Raw genomic sequence first — 14404 nt, 5'->3', positions numbered from 1 at the left:
GTGAGCCCAGAGGTGAAGGGAACGGAAGAAGAGCTCAACGTCATGCTGAGTGTGAAATCCATTGAGGTGGCGTAAGGGGATAAATCTGAGTCCTTTGCTGAGTACTCCTCCTTACTTCTCGCTTAGATTCCTATTCACCTCCCCTCTCTGCTTATTGTATATGGCCTGGTGAGTTCACCCCACATGCATCACACACCCTCTTTTTTGTTTCATCATCATCTCTATCTCCGTTGTCAACCAAGGAGCCCTGTTCTTGGTTCCCCTACCTTTCACCCTTTTTGGAATGTTCCCATCCTCTGATGGGAGTATCACTTCCTTAAAGATAACCCAAGGTTCCAATACAGCTCTTCCTGTCAGTCTTTGGTGCCATTTTACCCTGGCTAGATCCCTCTTCCAATCTAGACATTCCATGTTATTTTGTTCGTTGCTTTTCTGCATTACTAGTCTAACTTATGATACGATGATCTAAAGGCCTGCTCAGTTCGGGAAAAAGAACCGGACTGAACCACAGCGGATCCGACTCCAACCCAAGTCTGACCCGACCATCCCTTTACTTACCTTCGGACTCGGAAGCTCCAGGAAGCTGCAGGGCATGCATGATGACGTCGTAGTGAAGTCACTCGCTCACTGCGCAGACTCAGTTTTGTCCCGGATTCCCAGCTCGGGTAAGTTTGTTAATTTTAATAATTACCAGCGGAGCACTTACCGTGTGTGTCAGGCCCGACCCGACCCGAACCTGAAAGCCGGATCCGGAAGAAGGGACCTACCCGAACCTGACACATGTTGTCGGGTCCCGTCGGTTAGCAGGCCTTTACTATGATCACTCTTCTTGAGTATCACCCCACAGACACTTGGTTCACTTGGCCCACCTCACTTTCCTGCACTAGATCCAGCAATGCCTCATTTGTAGCTGGGCTGAGAACATACTTGTCAAGGAAGTTCTGCTGAACACATTTTAGGAATTCCTCCCCCTCCTTGCCCTTAACTCTAAAATAATTGCAATCTATATTTGGGTAATTAAAGTCCCCCAATATCACTACTCTATAGTTCTTGCACATTTCCCTGCAGATTTGCTCCTCAATTTTCCCCTCACTATTCGGAGGTCTATATAATACCCCTAGTAGCGTGATCGTACCCTTTTTGCTCCTCAATTCGAACCAAATGGATTCTGTTCTTGCTCCTTCAAGGACATCCTCCCTTTCCAGCACTGCAATGTCTTCCCTAATCAAGACGACCACCCCACTTCCCTTTTTTTCTTCTCTATCTTTTCTGAACACTTTATATCCTTGTATATTCAGTGCCCAGTCCTCGTCATTTTTAAGCCACGTTTCTGTTATTGCCACTACATCATATTCCCATACTACTATTTGTGCTTGTAGCTCACCAACATTATTCACCACACTTTGTGCATTTGCGGACATAAATTGTAATCCTGTCTTTGCATTCCTCGTTGCCCTTCTCCGTCTACTCCCATCAAATATGGAACTACTCCTTGCTCTCGTACTGTCCAACACACTCACTCTGACCTCACCTAATACTTGCTATTTCCGGCTCTGGTGCTGTTACTTCCAATTCTCTGTGCACCTTGGTGTTCCTCTCTTGTATTATCTCCTGGTTCCCACACCCTTGCTAAGTTAGCTTTTACCCTTCCCACTAGCACCAGCAGATCGTCCCGCAAGGAAAGTTGTCCCAGCTCTGTTTAGGCGCTAATCATCCGGCCTTTACAGGTCCCATCTTTTCCAGAACTGGTCCCAGTGACCCAGGAATCTAAAGCCCTTCCTTCCTGCACCATCTTTCCAGACACGCATTCCTATAACTGCAGAAATGTTACGGCACAGAAAGAGACCATTCAGCCCATCGTGTCTGCGCTGGCTGAAAAAGCTAGTCTCCCAATCTAATCTCACCTTCCAGGACCTGGTCCAGAGCCTTGCAGGTTACAGCACTTCAGGTACAGGTCTAGGTACCTTCTAAATGAGTTGAGGGTTTCTGCCTCCACCACTGATTTGGGCAGTGAATTCCACACACCCACCATCCTCTGGGTGCAAAAGTTTTTCCTCATGTCCCCTCTAATCCTTCTACTTCTTTGGCCTCCTTGTCTCTGGAGACAATGGGTAAGCGCCTGGAGGTGGTCATTGGCTTGTGGAGCAGCGCCTGGAGTGGCTATAAAGGCCAATACTAGAGTGACAGACTCTTCCACAGGTGCTGCAGAAAAAATTGGTTGTCGGGGCTGTTACACAGTTGGCTCTCCCCTTGCGCTTTTGTCTTTTTTCCTGCCAACTGCTAAGTCTCTTCGACTCGCCAGGCTTTAGCCCCGCCTTTATGGCTGCCCGCCAGCTCTGGCGATGGCTGGCAACTGACTCCCACGACTTGTGATCAATGTCACAGGACTTCATGTCGCGTTTGCAGACGTCTTTAAAGCGGAGACATGGACGGCCGGTGGGTTTGATACTAGTGGCGAGCTCGCTGTACAATGTGTCCTTGGGGATCCTGCCATCCTCCATGCGGCTCACATGGCCAAGCCATCTCAAGCACCGCTGACTCAGTAGTGTGTATAAGCTGGGGATGTTGGCCGCCTCGAGGACTTCTGTGTTGGAGATGCGGTCCTGCCACCTGATGCCAAGGATTCTCCGGAGGCAGCGAAGATGGAATGAATTGAGACGTCGCTCTTGGCTGACATACGTTGTCCAGGCCTCGCTGCCATAGAGCAAGGTACTGAGGACACAGGCTTGATACACTCGGACTTTTGTGTTCAGTGTCAGTGTGCCATTTTCCCACACGCTCTTGGCCAGTTTGGACACAGCAGTGGAAGCCTTTCCCATGCGCTTGTTGATTTCTGCATCGAGAGACAGGTTACTGGTGATAGTTGAGCTTAGGTAGGTGAACTCTTGAACCACTTCCAGAGCGTGGTCGCCGATATTGATGGATGGAGCATTTCTGAGGTCCTGTCCCATGATCGTTTTCTTGAGGCTGATGGTTAGGCCAAATTTGTTGCAGGCAGCTGCAAACCTGTCGATGATACTCTGCAGACACTCTTCAGTGTGAGATGTTAATGCAGCATCGTCTTAAAGAGGAGTTCCCTAATGAGGACTTTCCGTACTTTTGTCTTCGCTCTTAGACGGGCAAGGTTGAACAACCTGCCACCTGATCTTGTGTGGAGGAAAATTCCTTTTTCTGAAGACTTGAATGCATGTGAGAGCAGCAGGGAGAAGAAAATCCCAAACAGTGTGGGTGCAAGAACACAGCCCTGTTTCACGCCACTCAGGATAGGAAAGGGGTCTGATGAGGCGCCGCTATGCTGAATTGGCGCCAGCTGGACCTCATCGTCACAAGGCGAGCCTCCTTAAACAGTGTTCAAATCACACGCAGCTTCCACAGTGCGGACTGCGACACCGACCACTCCCTGGTGTGCAGCAAGATTAGTCTCAAACCAACGAAGCTACATCACTCCAAGCAGAAGGGCCACCCGCGCATCAACACGAGCAGAATTTCTTATCCACAGCTGTTACAAAAATTTCTAAATTCACTTGAATAAGCCCTTCAAAACACTCTCACAGATGATGCAGAGACCAAGTAGGCCCACATCAGAGACGCCATCTGTGAGTCAGCAATGACCACCTATGGCAAACGTGTGGAGCGGAATGCAGACTGGTTTCAATCTCGCTTTGAAGAGCTGGAACCTGTCATAGCTGCTAAGCGCATTGCACTGCTGAACTACAAAAAAGCCCCCAGCGAGTTAACATCCGTAGCACTTAAAACAGCTAGAAGCGCTGCACAAAGAACAGCCAGGCGCTGCGCAAATGACTACTGGCAACACCTATGCAGTCATATTCAGCTGACCTCCAACACCGGAAACATCAGAGAAATGTATGATGGCATTAAGAGAGCTTTTGGGCCAACCATCAAGAAGATCGCCCCCTTCAAATCTAAATCAGGGGATGCAATCACTGACCAACGCAAGCAAATGGACCGCTGGGTTGAGCACTACCTAGAACTGTACTTCAGGGAGAGTGTTGTCACACCACCCTCAATGCAGCCCAGCCTCTGCCAGTCATGGATGAGCTGGACGTACAGCCAACAAAATCGGAACTCAGTGATTCCATTGATTCTCTAGCCAGTGGAAAAGCCCCTGGGAAGGACAGCATTACCCCTGAAATAATCATGAGTGCTAAGCCTGCTATACTCTCAGCACTCTTCGAACTGCTTTGCATCTGCTGGTGCAAGGGAGCAGTACCACAGGACATGCGCGATGCCAATATCATCACCCTCTATAAAAACAAAGGTTGACTGCCGTGACTGCAACAACTACCGTGGAATCTTCCTGCTCAGCATAGTGGGGAAAGTCTTCGCTCGAGTCGCTCTAAACAGGCTCCAGAAGCTGGCTGTGCGTGTCTACCCTGAGGCACAGTGTGGCTTTCCAGCAGCGAGATTGACCATTGACATGCTGTTCTCCCTTTGTCAGCTACAGGAGAAATGCCGCGAACAACAGATGCCCCTCTACGTTGCTTTCATTGATCTCACCAATCCTTCTACTAATGACCTTATATCTGTGCGCCCTGTAATTGACCTCTCCGCTAGGGGAAAGAGGTCCTTCCTGTCTATCTTCGTCCTTCATAATTTTGTACATCTCAATTAAATAACCCCTCAGCCTCCTCGGTTGTAAGGAAGACAACTCTAGCCTATCTAATCTTTCCTCATAGCTGTAATTTTTAAGCCCTGGCAGTGTTCTTGTAAATTTCCTCTGTACTCTGTCCAGAGTAGTTATGTCCTTCTGTAATGTGACCAGAACTGTACGCAACATTCCAGCTGTGGCCTAACCAGCATTTTATACAGTTCCAGCATTACATCTGTGCTTTTGTATTCTATACCTCGGCGAATAAAGGAAAGCATTCCATGTGCCTTCTTCACTATATCTCACACCTGCCATCTTCAGGGACCTGTGGACATGCACTCCAAGGTGTCTCTCTTCTTCTACTCCTCTCAATATTCTCCCACTTATTGTGTATTCCCTTGCTTTGTTTGCCATCCCCAAAAGCTCTCACTTCTCTGGATTGAATTCCATTTGCCACTTTTCCGCCTACTTATCCAAACCATTGGTATCATTCTAGAGTCTACAGCTATCCAACCAATTTTTCTGTCATCTGCAAATTTCCCAATCATGCCTCCCACATTTAAGTCCAAATCATTAATATATACCACAAACAGCAAGAGACCCAACACTGAGCCCTGTGGAACACCACTGGAAACCGCCCTCCATTCGCAAAAACATCCGTCGACCATTACCCTTTGTTTCCTGCCACAGAGCCAATTTTGGATCCAACTCACCACATTCCCCTGTATCCCTTGGGCTTTTACTTTTCTGATCAGTCGGCCATGTGGGACCTTGTCAAACGCTTTACTAAAATCCATGTAGACAACATCCACTGCATTGCCCTCATCAATCCTCCTTGTTACTTCCTCAGAAAACTCAATTAAGTTAGTAAGGCATGACCTTGCCTTAACAAATCCATGCTGACTATCCCTGATTAATCTGTGCCTTTCTAAGTGACAGTTGATCCTATCTCTCAATTGATTCGGCGCAGTGGTTAGCACTGCAACCTCTCAGCTCCAGGGACCCGTGTTCAATTCTGGGTACTGCCTGTGCGGAGTTTGCAAGTTCTCCCTGTGACTGTGTGGGTTTTCGCCGGGTGCTCCGGTTTCCTCCCACCGCCAAAGACTTGCAGGTGATGGATAAATTGGCCATTGTAAATTGCCCCTAGTGTAGGTAGGTGGTAGGGAATATGGGATTACTGTTGGGTTAGTATAAATGGGTGGTTGTTGGTCGGCACAGACTTGGTTGGCCGAAGGGCCTGTTTCAGTGCTGTATCTCTAAATAAATCAATAAAATAAATTTGCCCACCAGTGAGGTCAGACTGACCAGCCTATAATTACTGGTCGATCCCTCACACCCTTTTTATACAATTGTACAACCTTTGCAGACCTCCAATCCTCTGGTACCTCGCCCGTATCTAGTGAGGATTTGAAGATGATCCTCAGAGCATCCGCTATTTCCTCCCTGGCTTCTTTTAACAATGGGATACAATCCATCCGACCCTGGTGATCATCTGCTTCATCCTCCTATTTCTATACTTACTTGTGCATGGTACTGGGAGTAATCTGGAGATTGCTACTTTTGAGGTCCTACTTGCTAATTTCTTACCTATCTTTTATGGTGTTGAGCTTTTTGAGTGTTGGAGCTACTCTCATCCAGGCAAGTGGTGTATATTCCATCACATTCCTGACTAGTGTCTTGTAGATGGTGGACAGGCTTTGGGGAGTCAGGAGGTTACTCACTGCAGAATGCCCAGCCTCTGGCGTGCTGTTGTAGCCGCAGTATTTGTATGGCTACTCCAGTTCAGTTTCTGGTCAGTGGTAACCCCCAGAATGATAATGGGGGATTCAGTGATGGTCATGTTATTGAATATCAAGGGGAGATGGTTGAGTTCTCTTTTGTTTGACATGGTCATTGCCTGGCACTTGTGTGGTGCGAATGTAACTTGCCACTTATCAGCCCAAGCCTGAATGTTGTCCAGGTCTTGCTGCATACGAACACAGACTGTTTCAGTATCTGAGGAGTCATGAATGTTGCTGAATATTGTGCAATCATCAGCAAACATCCCCATTTCTGACCTTATGATGGAGGGGAGGTCATTGATGAAGCAGCTGAAGATTGTTGGGCCTAGGACACTACCCTGAGGAACTCCTGCAGTGATGTACTGGGACTGAGATAATTGACCTCCAACCACAACTTTCTTCCTTTGCACTCCAACCAGTGGAGAGTTTTCCCCCTGATTCCCATTGACTCCAGTTTTGCTTGGGCTGCTCAATGCCACACTTGGTCAAATACTGCCTTGATATCAAGGCTGTAATGAGGTCAGGAGCTGAACGGCCCTGGAAAAACCAAAACTGAGTGTGAGCAGGTTATTGCTGAGTTAGTGCCACATGATAGTATTGTCGATGACACGTTCCATACTTCGCTGATTATAGAGAGTAGACTGATGGGGTAGCATTTCGCCGGGTTGGAGTTGTCCTGCTTTGTGTACAGCACATGCCTGGGCAATTTTCCACATTGTCAGGCAGGTGCCAGTGTTGTAGCTTTACTGCAACAGCGTGGCTAGGGGTGCGGCCAGTTCTGGAGCGCAAGTCTTCAGTACTATTGCCGGAATGTTGTCGGGGCTTATAGCCTTTGCAGTATCCAGTGCCTTCAGCTGTTTTTTGATATGTGGAGTGAATTGAATTGGCTGAAGACTGGCATATGTGATGCTGGGGACGTCAGGAGGAGGTTGATGGATCATCCACTCAGCACTTTTGGCTGAAGATTGTTGCAACTGCATCAGTCTTGTCTTTTGTACTGATGTGCTGGGCTCCCCCATTGTTGAGGATGGGGATGTTTGTGGAACCTCTCCTCCTGTTAGTTAATTGTCTACCACCATTCATGACTGGATGTGGCAGGACTGTTGATTAAAAATTGAAGTTGTCATACAAGTACAGATCACTCAAAATTCTAAGATAAAGCTTAATTACTGTTTGATTCCATTTACTTTCTAAAATAACATTGCTTGGTGATCTTCACTTGTTTTTCTAAGGCAAATTGGTATTAGAGAATTATTCTGCACTGACTCATGACATTGATTTCTAAGTGAGGTCTGACAAATGCATAAAGCCAAGCAGATTCTCTGTTTCTCTCTCTACAGATGTTGCCTGACCTGCTGACTATTCCCAGCATTTTTTGTTTTTATTTCAGATTTCCAGCATCCACAGTACTTTGCTTTTGTGCCAGTACTGGTAGCTGAGATTTTTGGAAGCTTGTGTATACAATGTAGTTATAGTTTGCAGTGTGCAGTTGCTGAAAGTTCCTAGCTGTCTCAGAAGAAAAATGTGAAAGAGAATGGCGGGATATTAAAAAAAAAAAGAAGCATTTATATAGCGCTTTTCATCATCTCTGAATATCTCAAAGCGCTTTACAACCAATGAAGTACTTCTGAAATCACTACTAGACTGTCTTGTACTTTATACATTATAAGTCTGTATCTGTATGTATGTAATTCAGTTCTTTGTGGCAGCTGAACATAGAATCATTCTTGCAGATCTGGTCGTGTCATTCAGGTTTGTGAGTTAGATATTTTGAAATGTGGTAATGAAATTCTCGCCATTGTACCTCTTTTTTTCTTGTGTATTTTCAGTTGGGCAGGAACCAGCTCAGTTATCGGTATCTGAAGAACGTCATCTTGCCATTTTAACCGAACTACCTTTTGTAGTTCCATTTGAAGAACGAGTAAAGGTAAATATTCTGCTGTAAACTCTACATCCTAGAAAATACTGTTTGCAGTATTATTGTCTATGACTGCTGTTACGACCGACCACTCCAGTCAAAGCCCCCAATCAAAATATACGATTCTGATTGTGGTGGGAGAAACGCACTATTAGTTCAATCCTGTCCCTCCACAGATCGCCTAACATACCATTTCCAAATTAAAGAAAGACCCAGCCAAATTGTACCATCTATTAACCCCCAAATGAGGCGAACCAAACCAGGTGTCTTTAAATCAACAATTAACTGTTTAATTAGAAAAACTAAATTCTTAAACACGACGAAGATATAAACAACATTGAAAATAGAAAAAATTAGAGTCCTTGCAAATTTACGCTCCTGCTGATGTGAAACAGCCCAAGTTTCCTTGAAGTCCTCAGCCGTCCAATGGGGTAAAAAATGGTTCTTCAACAGTAGAACCATCCGTAGTCTAATCCAGAAGTCGAAATTGTTGCTTTCCTTCTCCAGCGATGAATTTCTACAATTAACAACTTGCAAATACTTTTTCATGAATCAATTTGGCTTTAGAATTTTTGAGCGATATAAGATTGTAACGGTCTAACTTCCCTTCCTTCAGTCTAAATTCTCAGAGATCTCTGTTTTGGCTTTGTTTTTAGAATTTTGAGAGAATAATAAATAAACTAAATTCTCTTCTTTCAGTTTAAATAGTCTGAGAGCCCTCCTTTCAGTTGCTAACACACAGCTGTCTGTCTGTTTTTCTCTGTTAGAACAGGCTGTTTATCCACTATAAGCCAGTTCAAAATTAAATTGTAACAAATGTATCTCTCGATGCTCAATCCGAGTGGCTGTATCCAAGGCAATGAGAATCCACCCTTTGAATCACAGTCTCCGAATGGCTGTATCCCGGAGCAACGAAAATGCATTATTTGACTCAGCTTCTGGAGCCTGCTGCCTCAAAGCAGTTTGGCTCCTATTCCCAGCCTTAAAGGCACACCGCATTCTTCCCCAAAATAAACTACAGGATCATAACACTGCCTTATGCATTCATGACATTTTATGGCCTGCTGTTTTAATAGACAGCGTACTCGTTATTTGAGATCTGTTAATGCATCCATTAAAGTTGTTTACAAAGGAATATCATGCAAACAAATTAAATTTACTAACCTTGCAGAAAAAAGTAATTTTTTGGCCTTTTTTAAGCTAAAAAGCAATGCATGTTAAAATTTCTACTGTTAGGCTCATAGTTATTACGGTGAGAAGGAAGTCATTTGGCCCATTGAGTCCATGCCAGGACTCTGTAGAGCAATCCAATCAGTCCCTTTCCCCTGCTCTATCCTTGTAACCCTGCTAGTTTATTTCCCTTAAATGCCCATTCAGTTTCCTTTTGAAATCAGTCATCGCCTCCACTTCTAACACCCTCATTGGCAGCGTGTTCCAGGTCATTATTATTCACAGCTTATTTTAAGCTGCTCTTCACATCCCGTATGCATCTCTTCCCCAAAATCTTTTATCTGTGTCCCCTTGTCCTTGTACCATCAGCTAATGGGAACAGCTTTTCTTTATGTAAAGTTCAAACAAAAAAACTTAACACCTCGCGTTAAATTATGTAAGTGTGAATATTCATCACCCAGATAAAGTAAGATCCTCGCTCAGTATGTTGCAATGTATATAAGTTGTGTAAATTAGGCACTAGTGTAGGAAAATTAGACAACAAACTAAATAGATGTCACTGCTAGTTACATATAAATTGTACTAATAAAATGAATTTTAAAAATACAAATGTTGGTATGTATTTGGCAGTTTATTTTGTCAGCTCACCTTCATTTTACCTACAGTGATTTCTTTTTAAGATATTCCAAAGATTGATCTTTGCCGACAAACAGGAAGTACAAGGGGAGGGGCCATTTTTAGATGGAATTAATGTTACAATTCGACGCAATTATATCTATGAAGATGCATATGACAAGCTGTCACCAGAAAACGGTAGGTGAGATGGAGGGCGTCACTTTTTTTATTTGCATTTCTATAAAATATATTCAATGATGTGTATATTTAACTTCGCTAATTATCTTGTAAGAATTGAATACACCATGCTGAAAAAACAACTTCTGTCCCAATTAAATACAAAAATTGTATTTTTTTATTCATTCATGGATGTGGACATCGCTGGCTAGGCCAGCATTTATAGCCAATCCTTAATTGCACTTGAGAAGGTGGTGGTGAGCTGCCTTCTTGAACTACTGCAGTCCATGTGAGGTAGGGACAGCCACTGTGCTGTTAGGAAGAGAGTTCCAGGATTTTGACCCAGCAACAGTGAAGGAACGGCAATATAGTTCCAAGTCAGGATGGTGTGTGACTTGGAGGGGAACTTGCAGGTAGTGGTGTTCCCATGCATTTGCTGCCCTTATCCTTCTGGTTGGTAGAGGATGTGGGTTTGGAAGGTGCTGTCCAAGGAGCCTTGGTGCGTTGCTGCAGTGCATCTTGTAGATGGTACACGCTGCTGCTGCTGTGCGTCGGTGGTGGAGGGAGTGAATGATTGTGTATGGGGTGCCAATTAAGCGGGCTGCTTTGTCCTGGATGGTGTCGAGCTTCTTGAGTGTTGTTAGAGCTGCACCCATCCAGGCAAGTGGAGAGTATTCCATCATGCTCCTGACTTGTGCCTTGTAGATGGTGGACAGGCTTTGGGGAGTCGGGAGTTGAGTTACTTGCCGCAGGATTCCTAGCCTCTGACCTGCTCTTGTTGCCACAGTATTTATATGGCTACTCCAGTTCAGTTTCTGGTCAATGGTAACCCCTTGGATGTTGACAGTGGGGGATTCAGCGATTGTAATGCCGTTGAATATCAAGGGGAGATGGTTAGATTCTCTCTTGTTGGAGATGGTCATTGCCCGGCACTTGTGTGGCACAAATGTTACTTGCCACTTATCAGCCCAAGCCTGGATATTGTCCAGGTCTTGCTACATTTCTATAAGGACTGCTTCAACATCTGAGGAGTCGTGAATGTGGTGCTGAACATTGTACAATCGTCAGCGAACATCCCCACTTCTAACTTTATGATTGAAGGAAGGTCATTGATGAAGCCGCTGAAGATGGTTGTGCCTAGGACACTACCCTGACGAACTCCTGCAGTGATATCCTTGAGCTCAGATGATGGACCTCCAACAACCGCAACTATCTTTCTTTGTGCTAGGTATGACTCTAGCCAGCGGAGAGTTTTCCCCCTGATTCCCATTGACCTCAGTTTTGCTAGAGCTCCTTAATGCCATACTCGGTCAAATGCTGACTTGATGTCAAGGGCAGTCACTCTCACCTCACCTCTTGAGTTCAGCTCTTTTGTCCATGATTGAACCAATGCTGTAATGAGGTCAGGAGCTGAGTGGCCCTGGTGGAACCCAAATTGAGTGTCGCTGAGCAAGTGCCGCGTGATGGCACTGTTGATGACACCTTCCATCACTTTACTGATGATTGAGAGTAGACTGATGGGGCAGTAATTGGCCGGGTTGGACTTGTCCTGCTTTTTATGTACAGGACATAACTGGTCAATTTTCTGCATTGCTGGGTAGATGCCAGTGTTGTAGCTGTACTGGAACAGCTTGGCTAGGGGCGCAGCAAGTTCTGGAACACAGGTCTTCAGTACTATTGCCGGAATATTGTCAGGGCCCATAGCCTCCGAACTGCAGTTCTGATGAAGGGTCACTGACCTGAAACGTTGACTCTGCTTCGCTCTCCACAGATGTTGCCAGACCTGCTGAGTATTTCCAGCATTTCTTGTTTTTATTTCAGATTTCCAGCGTCTGCAGTATTTTACTTTTATTTTAAGGCCTATAATGAATTTCAACATAGATAAAGTGAGGTGTTCTATTTTGGTGAGAAAAATCCGAAGGTCACATATTACCTGGAAAATAAGAATCTTAATAGGGTAGAGCAGCAAAGGGATCTGGGAGCACAAATCACTAAAAGTTGCGACACAGGATAGATAATAAGGCCATAACAGAAACAAACCAAGCACTAGAGTTTATTTCTAGGGGGATGGAATTGAAAATTAGAGATGTTATGCTGAACTTGTATTAAACCTTGATTGGACCACACTGAGTTCTAGTTGCTATATAATAAAAAGGGTGTAGAGGCACAGGAGGGTTTGCAAAAAAGATTTACAAGGATGATACCAGAACTGTTGAGCTTATACCAACCAGGAAATTATGAACAGGCTAGATCTCTTTTCTCTTGCAAAGAGAAAGCTGAGGGGTGACCTAATAGAGATCTTTAAAATTATGGAAGGTTTTGATGGAGTAGACTCACAGGGTGTTTCCACTTGAAGAGCAAAATAAAGGCCATCAGTATAAGATGCTCATCAAGAAATCAAATAGGGAATAGTGAGTGATGAGAATGTGAAACTGCTACCACATGGTGTGTTTAAGCGAATAATATAGATTCATTTAAAGGATGCTAGATAAGCATATGTTAGATAAGGGAGAAGGGAATAGTAGATTCTGCTTATAGTTAGATGAGGAAGGTTGGGAAGAGGCTTGAGTGGCGCATAAAAAACAATAGGGATTAGTTGGGCCGAATGACTTGTTCCTGTGCTATATATTCAATTTATTTCTGAGGTGTGCGTTAACAATAAATAATTTTAGTGATTCAAGGTTAATAGATCAGATCAGCCAGAAAATAAAATTGCTTCCATTAATCAGCACTGCTTACAAACATGTTTTTGCAAACTGTCTCTGGACAGCAGTTTTTTTTTTTTACTTAAAGTTATTATTAAACTGTTTCACACCCTTTCTCCCCTCACTGAGCCAAATAATCCAGCTATGATAAATTTGCTTCTGAGCCTGTATGTATGATGGCTTTTGTCTAATGATGTGGTAAATTTATTTTTAGCCCAATCGACTCCTGTAGAAATCACCTTACTGCTACTACACCATTTGTGAAAAACATACTTGAAAATGTATGTTAAAGATATGCAGAGAATGTGTTTTGCATGCAATAGCTCTAGTCAACGAGATATTTCTGGTCAGTGTGATAATTACTTCAAGTACAGAAATGCCCTGCAGATCGCAGCATCAAAATTTAGACATTGTTCAGACTCATTCATTTTGAATGTAAGAAAATAAACATAATATGCAAAGTAGAATTGTTAAAAATTTGTAATATCTGTGGCGACATCCTATCACTGTACAACAGATAGTGATCGCCATTACGATGCACCAAAAGCTATTTTGCAACATTTTCTTATTTGCTTGTTTGGAAAAAAAATAAGAGTAGTAGGTTATTAAACAAAGAAGAATGAATGACCTGTGATAGAGCAGTCAAAACCTGATAAATTTTATGTTATGCTGTTCCTTGACAGAAATACTTTAGATTTCTATGTGATAGAGCAAAGGTAAGACACATTTCTAGAAATATGTGTACCTCTGTCATGGAAAATGCTGTGGATTGTTCATTTAGATATTTTTTACAATTTGACTCCTGTACTATTTCCTGGTCACTCTCACTTTGCGTGGGTGCTTAAGTCAGGTTTCAAACATGCTCCCTTCCTTTACATATATACCCCACTGTTGCTGCAAAGTCCACATTTGCAGGTTCTTCCATGGCCCCTCCCTTTTTCTCCTTCCATTTCCGGTAGCCGTATGTGTAACCGTTTTTCCATCCATTATTCCAATTTTGGCCGCCTTTGAATCCTTCTGCCTCTCCAATGTAGTTGCAGACCCAGTAGCTGTCTTGACCCTACATTCTGAACCTCTTTCCCTCTAATATAAAAGCAAAATACTGCGGATGCTGGAAATCTGAAATAAAAACAAGAAATGCTGGAACCACTCAGCAGGTCTGGCAGCATCTGTGAAAAGAGAAGCAGAGTTAACGTTTCGGGTCAGTGACCCTTCTTCGGAAGGGTCTTCCGAGGGGAACTTTTCTAGTGTGCAAATTTCACATGACAGTCAATGTTTTTGACTAAAATCGTGATGAAAATAATGTTCGACTAAACTCGTTTAGTATATTTATAGATATCTCCAGCTTATTCAGAAAGTGTAATTTTGTCCAAATGCCTATGATGTGTTTAAAGTTGGAAATGAGCTGATTATCTCATCAGCTGTTTTC

General features: G+C 43.9%; 1 protein-coding gene across 1 annotated transcript in view; it reads left to right on the top strand.

Annotated features, from left to right (window-relative positions):
* ube3c (ubiquitin protein ligase E3C) overlaps positions 1-14404 on the top strand; it is a 258339-nt gene that overhangs the window by 165359 nt on the left and 78576 nt on the right. Inside the window, exons 17-18 of the mRNA XM_068053400.1 lie at positions 8220-8317; positions 10159-10291. Coding sequence (XP_067909501.1) covers positions 8220-8317; positions 10159-10291 — 231 coding nt within the window. The remainder of the gene's footprint in view (positions 1-8219; positions 8318-10158; positions 10292-14404) is intronic.

Source organism: Heterodontus francisci, chromosome 2 (genome assembly GCF_036365525.1).
Source record: "Heterodontus francisci isolate sHetFra1 chromosome 2, sHetFra1.hap1, whole genome shotgun sequence".
NCBI classification, from domain to species: Eukaryota; Metazoa; Chordata; class Chondrichthyes; order Heterodontiformes; family Heterodontidae; genus Heterodontus; species Heterodontus francisci.
The sequence above is the reverse complement of the archived record's forward strand: the minus strand, read 5'-3'. Positions and strand labels throughout refer to the sequence as shown.